Source organism: Catharus ustulatus, chromosome 16, assembly GCF_009819885.2.
Source record: "Catharus ustulatus isolate bCatUst1 chromosome 16, bCatUst1.pri.v2, whole genome shotgun sequence".
NCBI lineage: Eukaryota > Metazoa > Chordata > Aves > Passeriformes > Turdidae > Catharus > Catharus ustulatus.
The window spans coordinates 11,231,098-11,250,646 of NC_046236.1; the positions used below are offsets into that span (position 1 = coordinate 11,231,098).

Consider the following 19,549-nt stretch of genomic DNA (forward strand, 5'->3'; position numbering starts at 1 on the left):
AAGATGCAAGCATATCATGAGTTGCTAAAAAACACTCAGCAAGTCATCTCCCACAACTGTGCTGCATCACATGCAGCTCTTTTTCCTCAGCATTTTCCATTTTGGACTCAGCCACAAATACTCAGGTTCTATGGACTGCCAATAGATGTTAATCACACCATTAAAGATGGCTATTTCAGACAACACCCAGCTGAAGGAAGGGACAATTGTCTTGGCAATGCAATTCTGAGGAGTGAGACACATCTCGAGCTTACAGATTCATTAGGTTTGTGCAATCCTGACACTTGCCATAAATAAATAACTTATTTGCGGTTACAGGAATACACTTTCCCAGTCATAGGTGGTTGCTCATTTTGTTTTTTTAGGAATAAGATCCTTTCCCCTCCTCCTTCCTTCCAATACAGGGATCACATTTTTGATCAAGTCTCTGGTAGAAGCCTTTCTTCTACCCTGCAGAAAAGAAATCATGAAAGTCTTTGTGCAGAAGCTTATAATAATAAACAAACAGCAATAGCAAATGCCTGCTCATGCATCCTCCAAAGTAGTTTGTTTCTAAGTGATCATATTCACTAACATACAGTGAAATCTAGGGAAGACCAGATCACTATAGCATTAAGAAAAAAATATTTACTCAACCTGAAACAACCTATTGCATGTTGAAAATCAAATTACAAACCTAGAATACCTGAGTTCCCTACTGCTGATATTTTGGTACAGGCTTATGAACTGTGCCTGAAATTACTCAATTTAAACATACTTCTTACTTTAAATGCAAAGCACTCTCCCAGCTGAAGAAACTGCATTTATTCCCAAAGCCTTTTTTTTTCAAACAGTAACTCTGTACAAAATAATATTTACAGAAATGTCATACAACTTCCATGTGTTTATGTACACAACATGCTTTCTGAAAGCCATCATTTGCAGTAACTCACTACTACAGCTTATCCAAGGACCAAAAGGATCTCAGCTTGATGTGTCTTTTTTTTTAATTTCAAAGAACATAATCACCAGTAAATAAAACATTTCTAGAGAGTAGAGGAAAAAGGGAATGGGAGCAAAAATTTTCATACAACTCCTTCACTTTTTATCTCTGGTCTCTCACAAATTGTTTAATTGCTGAGTTGAAGGAAAAGATTCCATATGCCTTTCTAAAACACTGGACTGATGACAACTACAAGATTTAAAAACCTGTTTATCACAGTTGCTTAAAGTCTTTGCTATAATAGTCTATATCAAGTTTCCAGACATTAAAAGTCTAGCATTAGACAAAGCTCACAGAAAAGAGGAGAGAAGGAATAATCAAAAAATCCCTGAAATCATTAACTGCTTTTGAAAACAATACCGTAGCACAAGAATGCCTTGAATTCACAGGGTATAGCTGAATCTAGAAACAAAATAAATGCAAACAGCACAAACTAGCATCAGTCTGGACCTGATGCAACTGAAAGCAACAGGCTTCCCTCAGCTGTGTAAAAAGATATGAGAAAAAGTTATGTGACATGTTGAAGAGATGCTGTAGCTTTTCATTCTTTGGAGATAAACTAAATACCAACTGTGCAGACACAACATCCACCTCTCGAAAATGCAAAGTCAGTCAGTCTAAAGATAAAGCTTGATTCATTTATGAAGAGCATTACAGGATGGGAGGCATGTGACAGAATTTGAATCAATGAGTCAGGTGATCCCAGATTCTGTGCAAGGCTTTGGCATAATACGGGTAAGATGCAAGAAAAGTCACCTCTCCCTTCAAAAGCTTGAAAAAAAAATTGAGCAGAAAGTTTTACAAGAAAATGCTTGTAAAATTTCAGACTATGTATCTGTGTTTCAAACAAAATTCACTGCCTGTACAGTGCAGGCTCTAATCTTTTTTCCAGCCATCAAGTTGTGTTAGAGTATAACTGAATTTTTTCCCGTGTAAGGATTTTGCTGTATTCTCTCAGCTGTTTATTAAGACTGCAAAAGGGAAAAGGTTGTCTGGACAATTTTAAATGGTCAGGATTGTCACAAAAAATATGTTAAAGAGTGGTTTACCATAAGTAAATCAGGCTTGAACTCGACATGCTTATCATTAATTCCATTGGAACTTGCTTCTGCATAACTAAAAACAAGTGAGTGTATGAAGAAGCAGGTTTGAATTTTAATAGCTACTCATGTAGGTGAGCCAATGAATTAATGTGATTTTGGTTGAAAACAACGAAGATAAGGGCTTGATTTGAATTTAAGGGACAGTATCTATCCTTCCCTTTCACTGTAAGTCTTATTCAGACCATCAGACAAATATTTAAAGTTTTCATCACAGAAGAGCACAGGTCAAATTGATTGTTTATTTGTCCATTTTATGGTAAAACTGGAACATGTGATGGGGAACAAGTCACTTTTAAGGCATGCACACAGATCACCCTTCCCCTGTACCCTTCAGCTCTGCTGTCAGGGGGGTTGTGGTACACGCCCTGTGCTGTGTTTTAAAGAGAGACACCAGACATGAAATTCTGAACATCCTCCATTCATATTTGTAATTCAGGTGTCCTTTCTTCAACAGTATTGTCCAAACTATTTATTCCACTGTCACATTTAATACAATAAACTTTTAATACTTGGGTTTGGACTTCCTTTTAGGATTCCATTCCATCACACATGACCCAGGCAGGAGCTAAGAACAAACAGCTGCATATTGAGCCACCCAAGGTGCCAACACAGGAGCAAATGCCCTCTCAGGGCTGCAGTCTGTGCAGGACCAGCTCTACTTTCAACTCCCTTTCTTACAGACTACTTCATTTATTTTACATAAGTCCACTAAATGCCACTACAAAATACTAAAATGATTGTCTGAGTCTCACGAAGTCACCTGTGTGTTTAGAATGGCTTTTGAAACTGTTCATCCCCCACAATAAAAACCATTTTCAAATTTCCAACCTGTTTTCTCACATTGTTCAAACAGTCCACTACAGGTATATACAGACATTTCAAAGTTCTAAATGAAACTAAAACTACTGAGCTGCTCATTACCAAAAAGCAAAACCCTACCTTCTCAAAATAAATATTTAATGCAGCAGGGTAAGCCTTTCCAAAGCAGCAACTTTACTTGTGTGTCCCAGTTCACTTGACCTGCAAGTAAAATCACTGAAAAGATTTAAGGCCTTTTCAAATTGCATTTAATGTGTTTTCTGAAAGGACTTTTAAAAAACTGTGGGGAGAAAAAAAAGACATAGTAGAGAAACAGGAAAATTATTAGGATATTGTTAAATTATCCTTAGAATTGGAGTTAAGGCGATTTTTACAGAAAGAGCTCAGTGGCAGAATTGCCTAATAGTGCTAGAGACAGATTTGTTTTCTGCCTCAGCAGCAGAAATATTTCCTTTCCCAGGCATTCCCTCAATAGAAACAGTAATATAATGGCAAATAAGATTTTCTTCCTTTCATTCTCTCTCCATTCAGAACTACAAAAGAGAAATAGCCTGTACCTGACTACAGAAACCATTTAACTCTTGTGCTCCTGAGAGAACTGCACATAGCAAACTGAGAAAGAAATCAAGGAACCAGCTCATTTTAAAAATTGATAGTATTCCAAATATCCACCTGACAACTGAGAATCAAGGTGGGAAGAAGATACAGACAGTGATGTGGGGGGGAATCTAATTTATAAACTTGCTTGGCATCCAAAGACATAGAATAATTACTTCTGGTATTACAAGCTCATTCTCTAGACCAGTGAGAAACATGACATGCTATTTTCTTATGCTAATTACAGCTGCCTGATGATGGGTGACACTGTCAGAGTGCTGTGGGATCAGAAGCCCAGCCTTGCTGGCAGAGGTGCTGCTGGAGCTGACACTGGATCACACAGAACCTGACAGCATCCTCAGCCCAAAACAGGGGGCCCATGGAAAACTGCCCCATCCCTGCTGATCTGTGCTCCTCTTCACTCTCACTGAATGAATCTTGGCCAGAGATTTTATTCCAAAACCTATCAGGTTAGGACAGTTGGCTGCTCCTATTCTAAGCTCAAACTAGATCATGACTTAATCAAGACAAAGATAAAGAGGATAAATGTAGTTTAAGCAAAGGATGGTAAATTTTACAATTTTAAAAAACCCAACTGTGCAAGTTTATTAAAAGATGTCTTTGGAGTACAGGCTTGAAAGCCATGAAAGATAGGACTTTTGTAATAAAATAGGAAAAGCTTGACTATTCCAAAGATAATTTGAAAACAGAATCAGCCAGTGAGGTGCAGGAAGACTCCTAAGTTCACAAGAAGCCCATGACCAATTTTAATTACAGTTCAGTACAACACTTCTGTAAGCCATTAGTTACTTTACAAGCAGGTAAGGATGAATAACTCCCCTCTAGGATTCAGCCCATAGTGTAAAGGTAGGATGGAATGACAGTTATTAAAGGCATGTATTTTCCACAGATACTTTAGATTTTCTCTCCTCTTTACATAACCACTCTGCTTCTTTTCAAGCAATGCAGCTCTAAGCCCTCAGAAAATTCTCTGACATCTTTCAAACTCTGATGCTAGGAAGAGCTGTCTGCCCTTATGTGTATGCTGCTTGCAATAGCCTGGTTTACAGATGCAAATTATTAAGATAATGCTGAGAAATTTAATAAAACACTGGTTGATGATCTTCCTTTTGATGTCCTACAGAACTCCTGTGGGATTCAATTAGAAACAGGTAAATGCATTCACAGACAGAGTCTGGTTCTCCTGTCAAATACCTTCATGCTTGTACCCTCAATATTTCAGGCGGGTTCTAAAAGCCAAAAGATTAATTTTCTGTTCTAATTACTTGTTGGATGTAACAGACAAGCACTTTCCAAGTATTTATTAATCTGTGTGGCTTTGATCTAATACCCAAGAGCCATTTTATCTGTGCTGTAATTTATTAACATACATAAATATACACTGATCTTTCATGTGGTTCACAATATTGCATCTAAACACAAAAGGCATTCAGAATGAAGAAACTTCTCATTTCTCATTCATACTACAGAAGCAACCATCATCCCCTTTTCATCTGTGCCAAAACATTTTTTTTATTTTTTTAATCTACTTCATCAACACACAAGAGGTCATATTTTATAAAAATCATTATTTAAATCACATTATTTAAACAAGCAGCAGCACTTCATCAAGGACAGGGCTGCTTTTTAGAATGAGCATAATTTAAATATTCAAATCTGTGCCATTTTAGGTTTTTTGAACCAAGTAACATTAAGAAACAGTAGTAAGAGCAATGAAGAGGAAGTAACAAATCCACAAGAATCAGACCTGCATTAATGCATTATGCTATACACACTTCCACGTTTCAAGCCCTGTCAAGAATAATTGCCTTTGAATGCCCATTTCTCTGCTCTTTATCCTGTATCAGAATGCAGCAAACATCCTGTCAAGCTTACAAGTTAGTTTCTTGCCAAGTGAATGCATTTTGCAAATTCAAACATGTTAACAGGACTTCTTTTTAACTGAAGTTACACGTATTTAGAGGTTTTGTGCTGGGTTTTCTATACTCAACAATTTGGGTTTTCCAGCAATTTTCATTGATGACACCTCTCTCTATGAGTAGTTAGAAGTCATCAATACAGAACCAGAATAAAATTATCATTGAAAAAGGGCAGAAAACTGTGTTCTCACTGGACTGGAGCTGGGTGACACAGTCAAGCAGATTTTTGCTCCTTCAAAAACTGAACACTCAACAAATTCAACCCACAAGTGTGAATCCTGTCCTGAACTTCAATTTTGTTAAGATACTTGCAGTTAAGGCAGAAAAGCAAGGATTTTTACTGGAAATCCAACAAGAGCCATCAAGGAAAATCTCACCAGCAAGCAGAGAATGAGGGCTGAGAAGAAACAACAAGTAGACGTGCTCCAAGAAGGAAGAATTTCCCCTCTTAACAGCAAAGAAGGGACAGTTGTGTTTCACCACCAAATTCCCCATCAATTTAATACCCTGGCTTTATTAATAAAAGTAGGGAATTAACTTTGAATGGATACAGATTAAGGCAAATACCCAGAATTAGCATGAAACTCTTGCTGGCTAATATGTAATGAAGAATGCACAATTCCTTTAAACACAAGTAAGAAATACACCACATATTGTTTATACCAAACACAGTTGGGGACGTGAGCCTTTCGCCTGGGAAAAGCATCTTCAAAGTAGCAACTGTTTTCCCAGCTGTGAATGCTCTTTCCTGGGAAATCTATTCATACCATTACAAAAATAATTTTCAAAGGAATGTAAAATTATTCAGCCTAATCTATGCATATCCATATTTCAGACATGATTCTGTACCTTCTTAGACATGTCTGTTTACAGAAGGCCTACTATTCTCTATAAACACTACATGGGTGTCACAATTAAATTTACCCCCTTTTTTTAAATAAATAAATGTATGGTTAATTTATTAAAATAATCTGAAGCAACTCTATCAATATTCTGATGAAGAAGTGTTAACAGGAAGCAAATGTTTGAGTCCCATAACCAGCTGCCCTCAAAGTTTGTTGTTTTGTGGTTGGTTGGTTTTTTTTAAATTTTCCTAATTTGAGAAATATTGCATAGATAAGAAAGCAGATAAACCAAGCAAGATGTCACACAGTAAGCCATAAGTGACACAAGGATTTAGAGCTTCATAATTATTTCCTATAACTATCAGAAGGCCACCATACAGAGAGGCACTAAGAGCCAATGGGCTAGCAAAGTTGTCCTTTGTGCAAGCAAAAAAAACCCCAAACAAATAACCCAAGAATAAACACTCAACTGAAAGGTAGCCCAAAGCAAAGAGAAATAGGCCCAACATTTTAATTATGGACTGACAAAACCCAGCACAATAATATCCATCCTGACATTTCACTTGGCCATGTTGGGAGACTGCTTTCTGCTGATGTATCTTTCCATCCAGCACAGGAGGAGATGGAAGGATGGGGGAAGATGAAAGATTATGTCATCTTCTCTTCATAACATGGACAAAATTCTATTTGCATGTTAAAGATAGTTTAAAATTGGCCCCAAAAACACCCAGTACAAGATGAGATTCTTATTTTAGGAGGTTATGCTAAATAAAATTGACTTTTTGGAATTTCCTTTTTTTTTTAGAAATATTTTTACATATTCCTTGAACAAAAATGAATAACCTTAGATAACACAAATACTTACAAATGAGGATTTAGCAAGTACAACAAAACCAAACCAGTGCAGGAAGAGTGGACAGTGGAGTTGCAATGCAAACAGTTTCCAAAATAATACTTTTAATATATATAATACAGTTAATATTGGCAGCCTGGTAATCAGAAGAAAATCCTGCAATAGCACACTAAGTTTTTAACTTAATGGCATTTTTTTAGGATGGGAAAATATAAACCAAGTTATTTTGATGGTTACAAGATAAGCTTCCCATTAATCAGAAAAATAAATTAAGGGAACAATAAAGGATTACCGAGTTTGTTTGTAAATCATCCACAACTCATTATTTCAAGAACAGGCTTTGGGATGAATTAGTGGGTTGTCAAACAAATAAATACACTGTCTGATGATAGTTTTGCAGTATCTGCAGGATCAGTTTGCACCAATGTCTGGATTATATTCATTAAACATTCCCATTACTACCCCAGTTACCTGATTACAAGCAGCATTAGAGATCATATCTCTTGCATTCCCAGTTATTCCACCCAGCTCGTGCCCAAAATGTTTATCTCCACAGCTTTAACATAATTTTATGTGGTTTTCCACTGCTACAACCAAACAGTGATTTTAAAGAATCTTTTTCTTTTTGTGTTTGCTCTGCAGCTAAAGAATTCTACATTCCTCTTTATAATAACCTCCAGAAAGCCAAATATTAAAACCTTTTCTTTACAGATTTTGCCATTTGTCATTTAGTAAACATATCTTACTGTTTGGGCACCTGCACACTCTGATGAAAGAAACACCATGAGCTACTTGTTTATTTGCCATTGTTTGTAGTATCTGTATGGAATCTCAGAAATTAAATTCCTTTCCCACTGATCCTGCCTGTATCTGAGGAAAATGTTGATTCCTCCTCCTCCAACCACTTGCAAAGTTGAAGATAACAAGGAAGTACAAGGAAACACCCACTGGCTGTATGAGCATTACCCAAAGTACCCTTCAACCATAAACAAGGGGATTTGATTTATAAAGATTAATCATCCCTTAGTCACTGCAATTTTCCTTGAAGTTACAGCGTTCACTAGACTAAATTGGGAAGGAACAGGAAATTAATATTGTTTTCTATGGATTATGAATTTTGAGGTTTGCCTAATAGATGTTCTGTTCTGAAAGAATTTCCTACTGTTGTGCAGAAAGCCAGCAGCTCTGCAAGCAGCACTGCAGCAAGGAGATCTGCCCGTAAATGAGAAGATCCTTTGGCACAGTAAGGTCATGGGGGCAGAGCTCAAATAGCCCTGGGAAACAAAGCAACCACATGGTGTCCCTACCTACAGAGCTGCCACTGTCAGCACTGCTGCTCCAGTCAGCTTTGTGGCATTGAGGCAGCTGAAAGTTGGAAGGCTGGAGAAATCCATAACCAGAAGCAAAACAGGGTTTGCTTCTAAGGGTTCAGTTATTTCAAGATGATTCGTTAACAATGCTGCAACTATTTTTATTTTTTTTTCAGAGAACTGAAACAAAACTAACTTGTCAGAAGAGATCCATCAGGCAGTTGTTACCTAAGAAGCCAACAGTCAGCTTCAAACCACCAGTCTAGATGGCACATTTTAAATCTCTTTTCTTCATACCTATGTTAGAGTTTGAAAGGAAAAACTTAAACATTCTGATAGTTCAACATATGTTAGCAAACAATAGAAATCATTATAAAGAAATGTAAAACTAATGTCTAGTGATTCTAAAAAATCTGTTTAAAATGTGTGATTATTTCAAGTAGGTAAATAGAACAGTAACATCAGGAGAATCTGTCAGAAAAACCACAAACCTTAATTAAGTTTTAAAACTTAATTAAACTTTAAAACCTGGCTCCACTAGAGATGTCTCATTTAGAGCTGTGTGGTTCTAAAATCACTCATGAAAACAATCATATTGGTCTTGAATTGCTTATTGCTATTTAGTGTAAACAGAAGAAATTGAGTAGATGAAAATCAATAAAACATCAAGATTACTCTGAAAGGTCAAGCTGTTCCAAGGAAAAACACCTTAGTCTAAGGCTGGCAAGAATTTTTGAAATAAATTTCTAGAAGGAATGATCAGTGCACACTAAATCCAGTCACTGAAAACACACTTCAATTTGCCTGCAGCTCTAGAACAAAATCAATTAAACATTTGTATTTTTCACTTTGGAGATTAAATTTGCTGTACTAGAATTGGAAAAAAAAAAGTAAATCATAGGAATGTGACTTAATGAACCAGTGAAACCTCTGTCCTATCAAAACCTTTGACTTCTTTCTACCACACATGGGACTCCTTAGGAAAAACTGGAGCCTACCCATCCTTGCTTTAAGACTGCCAGGAAGAGTTTCCTTTAATTCAGTTACTGCATTTACCGCCAATCACAGCTCATCAGAATCCAGGCAGCACAATTCAGGAATTCCTGTAAATCTAGAAAAATTCCAGCTTATTTTAAAGTAACAGAAGTCAAATTAAAGAAAATAAAGGGGCAGAATAAACCTTCTCAGAGTTGCCTAACGTTTGTTCCACATTTCTTCCTTGGAACCATTCACACTGACTGAACAGAGCCCCAGCGTTGCTCCTGATCTTCCTGTTCACACAGAGCAGTTTTACCTTTTCTCTATTACACCTTCCATGCTGACAAGGTTTGATGACCAAAAGCACTTTAAATGCCAGTGTGCCTTAACCAAGCATTTCACACAAGCTGGGAGTACTTACACTGGGTAACAATCAAACTGCCAAGCAATTAACTTTCTTTAACCACTTCTGAAGTAAAATTGTTTAAGATCTGCCTCACGTTTTTCATTCTCAACAGTCATTTCAAAGGAGAAAAAAAAAAAAAAAAAGTGGTCTATTAACTTAGACTTTCCTGCTATCACCAGTTACAGTTTACAAAGCTGATGCCAAGAAATGGCTGTCATAGACCTTTTATGGCATTCCCTAAAACTCACTATATACATGTTCAAGCCACCCACTGGCATCAACTTTTATGATTCCAAGAACTGTTGTGCTTAGTGGTGATCCCTAGCAGTATTAAGGATTCTTCTTTCCACTACTCTTTGCTCTTTCTTTCACAGCCCTACAGTCTGCACAGCCCACAAAACTCATTTGGGTATTCTAAGAACTGAACACTGGACATCAGATGGTCCAAAAAGATCTCACTTGCCAGCAGCTGGAAGCCACCTCAACTGTTTGGAAGTTGTACATGAAATTATAGATTGTCACAAGCATTAAAATTTTCATTTTGACATTTCCATTTCACACTGTTTTGTCCTGTAAAATTATTTTCACTCTAATTATAGCACGACAAATCCACAGTCTATAAAATAAAGGAAAAGATAAACATTCCCTCTTATGAAGTTATAAATACAAAATTTCCTATTTTTGCTTTGACAAAGATGCAGTGTTTTCTTACTTAGGAACATTTCTGATGAGTTTAAAATTGCAAAAATGTACAGACCCCTGAATAACTTCTGCCAATAGGTTGGCTTTTTTATATTAAGCTTCCCAAATTCTAAATGCAATACCTAGAGACACTTATGAATGCAAAAGTTCTTCAAATATATTCTTGCCAATGAGCTTTAATAAAGTCTAATAACAAAATAAGTACTCATTTTTAGTTACATGAGCTCCACTGAGTTACATATGTCATGATAAAGGAAGTAAAAAGCAGCTTTCACATCTATTTTATGTTAGGCCAGGAAACATAAGAGAAATAAGACCATGGCTTCTTGAGGTGATCCTCGAGAATTCCTGAGGGAAAAACCTGCTTTCCCTCTCTACTTCTTGAATTGCTTTACAGTTCTTTGATCCTCATTCCACAGTAACCACTAAGAACATCAGAACTGAATTGTCCTTGAATTATGCATGATCTTCATCACAAAAAAAGAAAACCAAAAGCTTTCCAACTTCACGCTCCCACTTAAGTAACGTACTGAGATTGCTAATTTTATTCTCATGAAATAATTCATAAAAAGTTCAGGAACACAGAGAGACTGCTGACACCTTCTGGCCACTTGACATTCTGTCCAAAAACCAGGAGAATTTCCAAGAAAACATCTTTCATGTTTTCCCAGGCACTCAGGATCACATGGAGACTGAAGCTCCACCAACATTGCCATATGACAGTGCCTCACTTGGTTCACCTTTCACCCACATCCATTCTCTGTTTTTCACAGAAACATCCAAAACAAACAGAGATCACCTCTCTGCCTGCTAGGATTGGACCCAGATTTGGCTTAATTTATCTTTTCCTTTTAGGTTTCACTCTAGGTAGGAATCACTGCAACTGAATCCAACTCACGTTCAGAACAGAACCTACAGCAACAAAAAATCCCTTTTGTATTGAATGAAAGAGCCAAACCTGCAGCTTTTGCTTCTTCTTCTTTGGTTTAGTTTCCAATTCCAGCTCATCCTTTTGGGCCACATCTTGCTTCAGCTTTTTTCTTTTTTCTGCCTTCTTTTCTTTTTTTTCCATGATCATTTTTGGCATACTAAAGTGCTTTTCTGTAACAGAAACTATCAAACCACAGTTAGAACCTTTTTTAATATTAAATATAAATCTCATATATATAGACAGACTATAATTATACTGACATGATAATTATTTGTGACCACCTAACTATGAAGTATATGTATGTTCTGAAATTTTGGAGAATTTTTGTGTTTTCTTTAGGAATACATTGTAGTTAAGGTACTGCAAAACTCAAATACCAGTCTCCTGTAGGAATCTCCACACCTTTTGTCCTCTGAGCTGTGGAATATACCTCAGTGACCCTCCTGGCAGAAATTCTCCATAACTTAGGCTGTGCTTTCTGCAGGTTAGAACACACCACATTGACCTGTTTGATCAACTGTCTACCTCAGACAACATCATCACCTCAAAATGCATTCACATGACTGCTAATCTTTTCATTAATATGCATATTATAATACATCAATAACATATTATAATTATATATTCAATATTAATATATAATTATTATATTATGTATATTTTATGTAATTATATTACTATATAATATATAAGTATTAACATATATTAATCGTATATCGATATATTTATAATTATATAATATCTTAGTATGTTATTAATGTTAATATATAATTATATAATGATATTAGAGTATATTATAATATTATAACAATATATTAATACACAAATTATAATATGCTTGTGCGCTCACACGCAAAAAGTAATGCTACTTGATTTCTAAACAGTTTCAAACCACTAGTTCTGGTTAAACTGCAAGTTTTTCTGTTTTTGTATAGGTTAATGTGGCAAAACTATGCTTGAAGAACTGTCTCATTGGCTATATCTTTAATTTCAGACTTAAGGGTGAAGGCGAACAGGAGCTGCAGACAACACTGAAAACAGGTCTAGCTGTAACTCCGAGCTGTTTCTCTGTGAGAATATCGGATGGAAGTGGCTGTCCCCACTTGTCCCACCCTGTCACTTGCAGCGTGAGTTTCAGGATCAGTTTCACTACACAATCACAGACATTGACCTTGAAACACACACGCTGCAATATAAAACAGACTCACGCGGGGAGGCTCCCAAACAGCAGAAGCTGCCACAGGAGGGGTTTGGCACCTCCGTGACACCGGAGCCAGGCCTGGCACGTGTCAGGCACAGCCGTGCCAGGGCAGGGGGACACCCCCACAGCCAGCCCCGCTCCCCGCTCCCCTGCACAGCCCCGGCCCCGCGTCCCAACCGGGATCCGCTTCCCAACACGCGACCCTGGTTCCCGTCCCAACCAGGATTCGCTTCTCAACACGCGACCCCGGCTCCGCTTCCCAACACAACCCCCGGTTCGCCGCACCCCTTCAGCCACCGCCGCGCATGTGGCCGGGCCGGGCCGAGCCGAGCCGGGCCGAGCCGAGCCGGGCCGGGCCGGGCCGGGCCGGGCCTCTCCGCCCCTCCCGCAGCTCCGAGCAAGCAGGGGGTCCCCGGAGGAACCGCCACCACCCCGGGGGGACCCAGCGTTGCGCCCCCCGCCCGGCCCCACACGCACCTCCCGCAGCCGCAAGCCCCGGCACATTCAACTGAGCCTCACGCTTGGCGCCACCGCCCGCCCCCTGCTTCCCATTGGCTACACGGGGAGAATGGCGGCATCTGGTTGGCTTCCGAGCTGTCAATCACTCCGGCGGCCAATAGGAAGCCGCGCTCGGAGTTAAAGCGCCCACCAGGAACACGTGTGCCGCAGGACGCTCCGCCGGCTGCTGGCGGCGCGGATGACGTCATCGTTCTGCGCCGAGCTCCGCCTGTGGCCCCGCCCTTTCGTGTGGGAGATTCCCGGAGTCGGGATCAGGCCGGGATCCGCCCGTGCGCCTACAGGGACCGACCGGCACCGTACAGGGACGCACAGGGCCTGGCAGGGATCCACCCGCACCCTACAGGGACTCCCTGGCCTGGATCCGCCCGTGAGCTCACAGGGATCCCCTCGCATCCTCCCTGGGACCCCCAGGGCCTGGCCGGGATCCGCCCGTGAGCTCGCAGGGATCCCCTCGCATCCTCCCTGGGACCCCCAGGGCCTGGCCGGATCCACCCACACCGGCGCTGCTGACACCCTGAGATGCGGCTCTCTGGAGGACGGCTCTGATTCCTTTGAGCCCGCAGATCCTTAAGGCTCCAGATCCTAAAAGATCCCGAAGTCTGAGACAGCATTACCCGTGACCCGTGTCATGGAACGCGTGGGAAGAGGCCAAGGGTGTGGTTTGACAGGACGAGAAAACACCTCCCAGGACAATTTCCAGGAAGCAAATTGCTTTCCATGTTTTCATTTTCTATAAATACCCCATGCACAAACTTTTCCAAGTCTGCTTGGTAATTTAAGGGCCAGAATTTTTACCATATTACACACACGTAGGTGACATTTTTTTTCAGGACCACCTGAGACAGGGTTGTTGTTTCCCTTTGCTTGGATCCCAGCAGCAGCTGAAATGCTGGATGTGAGAGCAAACAAGTTTATGTTGTTTGTGCTGGCAAACAAGTCCCTTTACTATTTCAGGCACCACTGGGAAGGGGCAACCTCTGCTTTCCTCCTCTTCCACCTCCTCCCCACACCGAAGTGCCTCCCAGCCATCACTGCTGGGCTGGGAGAGCCTCTCTCCCCTGGTCCTTGTCCTCACACCATGGTCAGAACCTGGAATCCTCTTCCCAAAGCACCGGTGGGGTGCGTGGCACCATTTGGGAATGAGTGGTCAGTTAGAAATTATGCACAAAAAATACAAAAATGTATATAAAATACAGCAATGTGCTAGGGCTGAGTTAGGGTTGGTGGCACCTAAAATTAAAGTAATTTAAGCTTCTGCTCCAGTGTGGATAGGCAAAGAATGTTGCCCAGGTTTAGACTTCCTAAAATAGACTGTGTTATTGCATAGCCTATTGTGACATCCTGTGGTTAAACACAGTATTACAGATACTGTCAAATCACAGTCTTGGCTGCAGGATTGCAAAATATTAGATTGTGTGATCTGTGTAACTTACATCTGTATTACATGTTTAGTTTGGCCAGCTAGCTGTGATCTCCAAAAACTTCTCCAGGATAAGAAATGACACTGGGCTAAACATTATTATGGGATTGCACAGATACTTTTCTGTGCCGGACAGAAAATTCCATCTGTCCTTTCTTGGAAAAGGCCTGTGGCTCAAGGTACTGACTGCCTCCATGCTGTCCTTGTGAAGGACCACAAATCCACATTTCCTCCTCAGGCAGCATTCTCACTCCAAGGATTAAACTGTTCAAAGAGAAGAGACACAACAGTCTGCACATCTGGAGCACCCCCAAGGTTGTACAAAGCACATGCACAAACTGCACTTATGCTCCCATCTCTGACAGCATCAGCAAAGATGGTTTTTCCCAGGTCAGGGAACTCAGCATCTGCTCTGCAAAGTGCTTCTCCTCCCACCCCAGCAGCATTGCAGGGGATTGCAGGGGCTGCAATTACCCTCCAGCTAGTCCTAAGCCAACTCTGCAGCCCAGAAGCCCCAGCATGCAGAGGAATGGCTCCAGTGACACATGAAATTGAGGTCTTGACCCCCTGACACCATCAGAAAGCCTTGGCATTTTTCTCACAATTAGCTGGATGAGAGGTCTACTTAGATCCCATCTGGGGAATTAGCATTGTTCATTAACAGCACATTTCCATTTCATCAACCTATAATATTTCAGGCCTCAAGCTAAGCAGCTGGATACTCATGCAGTTTTAAAGAGCCCAGAGAGCTGATCAGGATAATAGATGGAGCATTATCTGCTTTGACTTCACTTGTTTAAGCTTTTCAGGCAGACAGCAAGAGCAGCCTCCCTAAACAATGCTCTATTTTGGCCTTATTCTCATTACACAAGACATGTTAAATGCTGCTTTCTGTGGCTCCCTTTTCTCCCTGAAACCACAAAATATATCCCTGCAAATCTAGACTTCTGTCTAAGGGACAATAAATGAAGAATTACACTGCACATGACTCTGTCAGTACTAGCCTTCACGAAGGACCTGCATAAAACATGGCTTGCCTTTATAAATAAAAAGTCTTCCAGTGACATTCAGAAATCAAGAGGAAGCTTCACATTGATGTTTGTCATGCAGAGCCAGAACACTTCCAAAAGTATTGAGACATTTGACAGTAGCTTGTATTTCAGATTTTCATTTTGGGAGATTCCTGGTTCAGGCATTGCATGACCTAAGCAAATCCAGCTCTATTTCATACCAACTGTAATCTTCTGCCTACCACCATCACCTCACTTCCTGCATCAAATTTTTCATAGTATTAAACTTCTTATTCCAAATATAGGAACAAATAATGTTGGCTTGGAAAGGGTAACAGTTTATTGAATGCATACAAAATTATGATACAAAAATAAGTTAATTGCATAGAAATCTTAAGGAGAGAAAGAAAATATTAACTTCAAAATAAAGGTTTGATCCAGATGTGAAGATCCTCTACTATCTGCACCTGAAAGACATAATAATGCACTGTAAGAGTTACACAGCTGGAAATTTCAGTCACATGGAGCTACAACATGCCAGGGAAGGACTTGGGCCATTTATTTTAATTCAGGTGCCTTCCTCACTCTGATGACACACCATTTTTCCAGAACTTGGCCAAACCTCTCACTGAACAGGAGGGAGACCAATCTGCAGATATAATTTGATGTCCTAATGTTTGTGTTCATGAGGCCACTTCAATCACTACTATTACAGAGAAGCAGGGATTTACCTGTGCTGTCAGAGCCCCTCTCCTGCACTCCCAACACCATTTACAGGTCAGCTACCAACTCTAGAGCAGCTAGAGGTGTGACAGGGGCACTGCTATGCCGTGTGGACACCAGCCTAGTTTTAATTTCTGATACCTGTTGTGCTGACGATTCCCATTAGATGGCACTCCAGTTGCTCCCGGGGACGTGAAGGTGGAATGAGATGCTCTCATCAGAGCTGCATATCTACAAACAAACACAACCAGGCTCAGCACCTATGCACTCTGTATTTTCACTCTTCCATCCAGTCTGCATCTGCATCTGTCACACAAATCTCACAGTCCTACTGCACAGAACAGTCAAGGTATGTCTGCCTGCAAGAGACAGATTTTTTTTATTAATGTTAAGTTCAAATTTGGCTTGTCAGGGTATTGATTATTCTTGGTTACTTCAAAGTGCTGGACAGAGCTTTAGGGTTCTAGTGTGCAGACCCAAACCCCAAAGGGTGCTTGAGTCAGCCAGTGCCTGTTCTCAGTTAGGAGAGACTGACACAGGTAAGCTTGAAAATTCAGGAAAGCATTTGACAAGCTTTGTCTCTTGGCTCAGAAATTAAGGCTGACATTTCAGAAATTCAGCCTGAGATACAAGAGGAAATCATGGCTATTTTATTGACATAACCAGTAGTTTCCAGCATTCCCTGTGTGTCCAAGCTCCCCACCAACCCTTGATACCAGCCCTGAGATCTCTCTTGAGCTGAAGTATCACAAGCACAGCTCACCCTGCCTTGGAGATGGGCTGGCTGCTCCCTTTGCAGTCGTGATCCAGAGGATGCCGATGTTTTATGCAGAAGCTGCCACCACACTGTTCACAAACCAACTTCATCATCTCTTTCCTTTTGCAGCCTGGCTTTGTGCATTTGTTTGTGAAGATCTGAGTAAGAGAGGACAGGAAGTTGGCAATGTTTGCTTTCTGTGAGCCATGACCAAGCTGAAGCATAAATGTTCAAGCAGTCTTAGAGCCAAGATCAAACAGAGCAACTTTCTACACATTCTTCTGTCAGAAGGTCCAACTTCACCAGCATTAGGAAGGCAGCTTAGACTGCAACAGCAGTTTTCTTACCTTCTGCTTTTGCTGTGCTGGGTTGTATTTGCAGTCCTTATCTATGTGGGCTCCAACCACAATATCTGGGATTTCTCCCTTCTGCACTGGGATAGGTGTGTGACAGAGGGGACACACTGGGACCTGCACATTCTAAGAACACACAACACAGATCAGCATCACAGAATTAAGTAATTGTTTTGATTGAAATAGACCTTTAAGATAATCAAGTCCAACCATTTCAAGTCCAGCCCTATTTTTGTGTCCTTCCCCTTCTCTTACTCACAGATAATAAAAGTTTGTTCCCAAATGTTTCATGTTCCCATTTACTAATGCTTTTAAAGATACACTTCACAACAGTAACTGCAAATCACCCTCCAAAAACCACACAGACATGATTTGCCAAACCAATTTTAAACAACATATTTGGTAAGTTGACTTTAAATATCCTTTTGGCTTTTCTGGAATTACAGCCTTTGAATACTTCACAGCCCAAGTATAGGCCAGAGATCAGAGTTTGGAGCCACTTCTTTTATTTATTTCTTCTGTAGTTTCATGTTTGTTGTTCTTCAACTGACAGGACTTGGACTGTAGAAGATTTTAGACCATAATACATTACTTGAAATATAAAGCACTCCTCTCTGGGAAAATGCACTGTAAGTGAAAAAAAGACTAGAATCTAGCAGTTTTGATCTCTGAAATACCACGTTTCTATAGATTTGAAATCCAAATGTATCATTAACTTGCATCTTGAGGTTCTCCTACCCACTTTTATCGAAATCAGAGCAGCCCTTATAAATGACTTAGCAATTCTGCAGGGTGAATTATCACTCACGTCATACAGAACTCACTTTCTTGTAGGCAGAGCTGCACTTGTGGTCATCATAGCGGATGTGATCTTTACAGAAGACTTCCCCACATGCGTCGCATTTCAGAGGAAGGAAATCTGAGAGAAGACAAAAAACCACATTTTTATGGAGCAAAGCTACCAACTCAAAGGGTACTCACAAAAGACTACAAATAAATCCTAAAGCGGTTTTTGTCGAGTCACAATCCAATTACCCCTACAGAGATTAGATGGCTCTTCACAAATATTAAAACTAGAAGAGCAAGAGTGGTAAGTTTTCCTTTTTTTACCTGCAGTGTAAGACAAACACAAGCCATAAGCACCTCAGGAGCTCCTCAAAAGCAGAAACCTTAGCGAGTAACTATTCAAGAGCGAAAAGCTGAAGTACAAACGCAAAGCCCAGTTTCAAAAAAAAAAAAAAAAAAAAAAATGGAAATGCCATCCCTTAGCAATTTAACACGTACAGGAACAACAGCTATCACTCTTTCCCTAGACCTACAGAGGGGGGACTACAGCACCACCGATGTCTGGGCAGCCCCGGGGGGCAGGAGCGGCTCCAGCACACGCGGTACCCTCCGGGCCAGCCCGCCGGGGATCGCTCCCAGCCCGCACTTACCCAGCTGCTTGCAGGAGCGCTCGGAGCAGTGCTCGCCCAGCCACGGCAGCTCCATGGCACGGCGGGCCGCTCGCCGCGGGACAGCCACGCCAGCCCAAATGCCGGCCGGGCGCGGCCGCCGCGCCTTTATCGGCTCCCGGTGCTGACTCAGCGCACACACTGCTGAGTCACGCTCCCGCCGCGCGGCCGCCCCGTGACGTCATGCTCGTTCGGTGACGTCACGGCGGCCAGAGCCAATGGCGCGGCCCCGCGTGCGCGCCAGCGGCCAATGGGAGGCCAGGGGGTGGCTGAGTCACGGCTGGGGGCGTGGCCTGGGAATGGGAATGAGGGCGGGAATGGGAATGAGGATAAGGATGGAAACGGGGATAAGGGTGGAGATAGGCACTGGGGCGAGAAAAGACCTGGGGAAACAGGGCAAGGGTGATGCCTTGTGTGTCAGCTTTCGTGTTTCCCAGATTCTGTACTAGTGTGTGACCCTGAACTCATATAAAGTGTCAACAAGATCTCCTCACAGCTCAGTTAGACAAAGCAATCCTTCTCCAGCCTGAGAACCAAGGACACCGCTGCAGCTTCAGGCCAAAAAGTGTAAACAACAGCGAATTGAGGAGAGAATCTGGGAGGGTGGGACTTCATAACCTGGAGCTGGAATTGGACAATTAACCCC

The 19,549-nt window shown here is 41.0% G+C and overlaps 2 protein-coding genes across 5 annotated transcripts in view; both read right to left on the reverse strand.

The window, feature by feature from the left end:
• Positions 1-13,266, reverse strand: part of C16H7orf50 (chromosome 16 C7orf50 homolog) — a 125,026-nt gene extending 111,760 nt beyond the window's left edge. Inside the window, exons 1-2 of the mRNA XM_033073806.2 lie at positions 13,145-13,266; positions 11,494-11,636 (exon numbers count right to left, since the gene is read on the reverse strand). Of these exons, the coding sequence (XP_032929697.1) occupies positions 11,494-11,622 (129 nt within the window). The 5' untranslated portion in view covers positions 11,623-11,636; positions 13,145-13,266. The remainder of the gene's footprint in view (positions 1-11,493; positions 11,637-13,144) is intronic.
• Positions 13,267-15,933: 2,667 nt separating this feature from the next.
• On the reverse strand, positions 15,934-19,002 carry ZFAND2A (zinc finger AN1-type containing 2A). 4 transcript variants are annotated; one of them, XM_033074255.1, is made up of 6 exons: positions 18,886-19,002; positions 18,274-18,368; positions 17,444-17,575; positions 17,103-17,254; positions 16,481-16,570; positions 15,934-16,083 (listed from the first exon to the last, which is right to left on the reverse strand). In XM_033074255.1, the coding sequence occupies exons 1-6, from the start codon at positions 18,938-18,940 to the stop codon at positions 16,074-16,076; spliced, it is 534 nt and encodes a 177-aa protein (XP_032930146.1). In that variant the 5' UTR covers positions 18,941-19,002; the 3' UTR covers positions 15,934-16,073. The 4 variants fall into 4 exon arrangements, with proteins under 4 accessions (XP_032930146.1, XP_032930145.1, XP_032930147.1 ...); XM_033074254.1 differs by lacking the exon at positions 15,934-16,083 and having other exon boundaries at positions 16,090-16,570; XM_033074256.1 differs by lacking the exons at positions 15,934-16,083; positions 16,481-16,570 and adding an exon at positions 16,581-16,698.
• Positions 19,003-19,549: the final 547 nt, after the last annotated feature.

What these genes read in the sequence shown, in the direction of transcription:
- ZFAND2A (XM_033074254.1), bottom strand. Translation starts at nt 18,940, where the DNA reads ATGGAGCTGCCGTGGCTGGGCGAGCACTGCTCCGAGCGCTCCTGCAAG. An exon ending in GCGCTCCTGCAAGCAGCTGG is followed by an intron (nt 18,369 to 18,885) that starts GTAAGTGCGGGC and finishes GTCTTCTCTCAG; the next exon opens with ATTTCCTTCCTCTGAAATGC. An exon ending in CAGCCCATCTCCAAGGCAGG is followed by an intron (nt 16,571 to 17,102) that starts GTGAGCTGTGCT and finishes GTTTGTTTGTAG; the next exon opens with ATATGCAGCTCTGATGAGAG.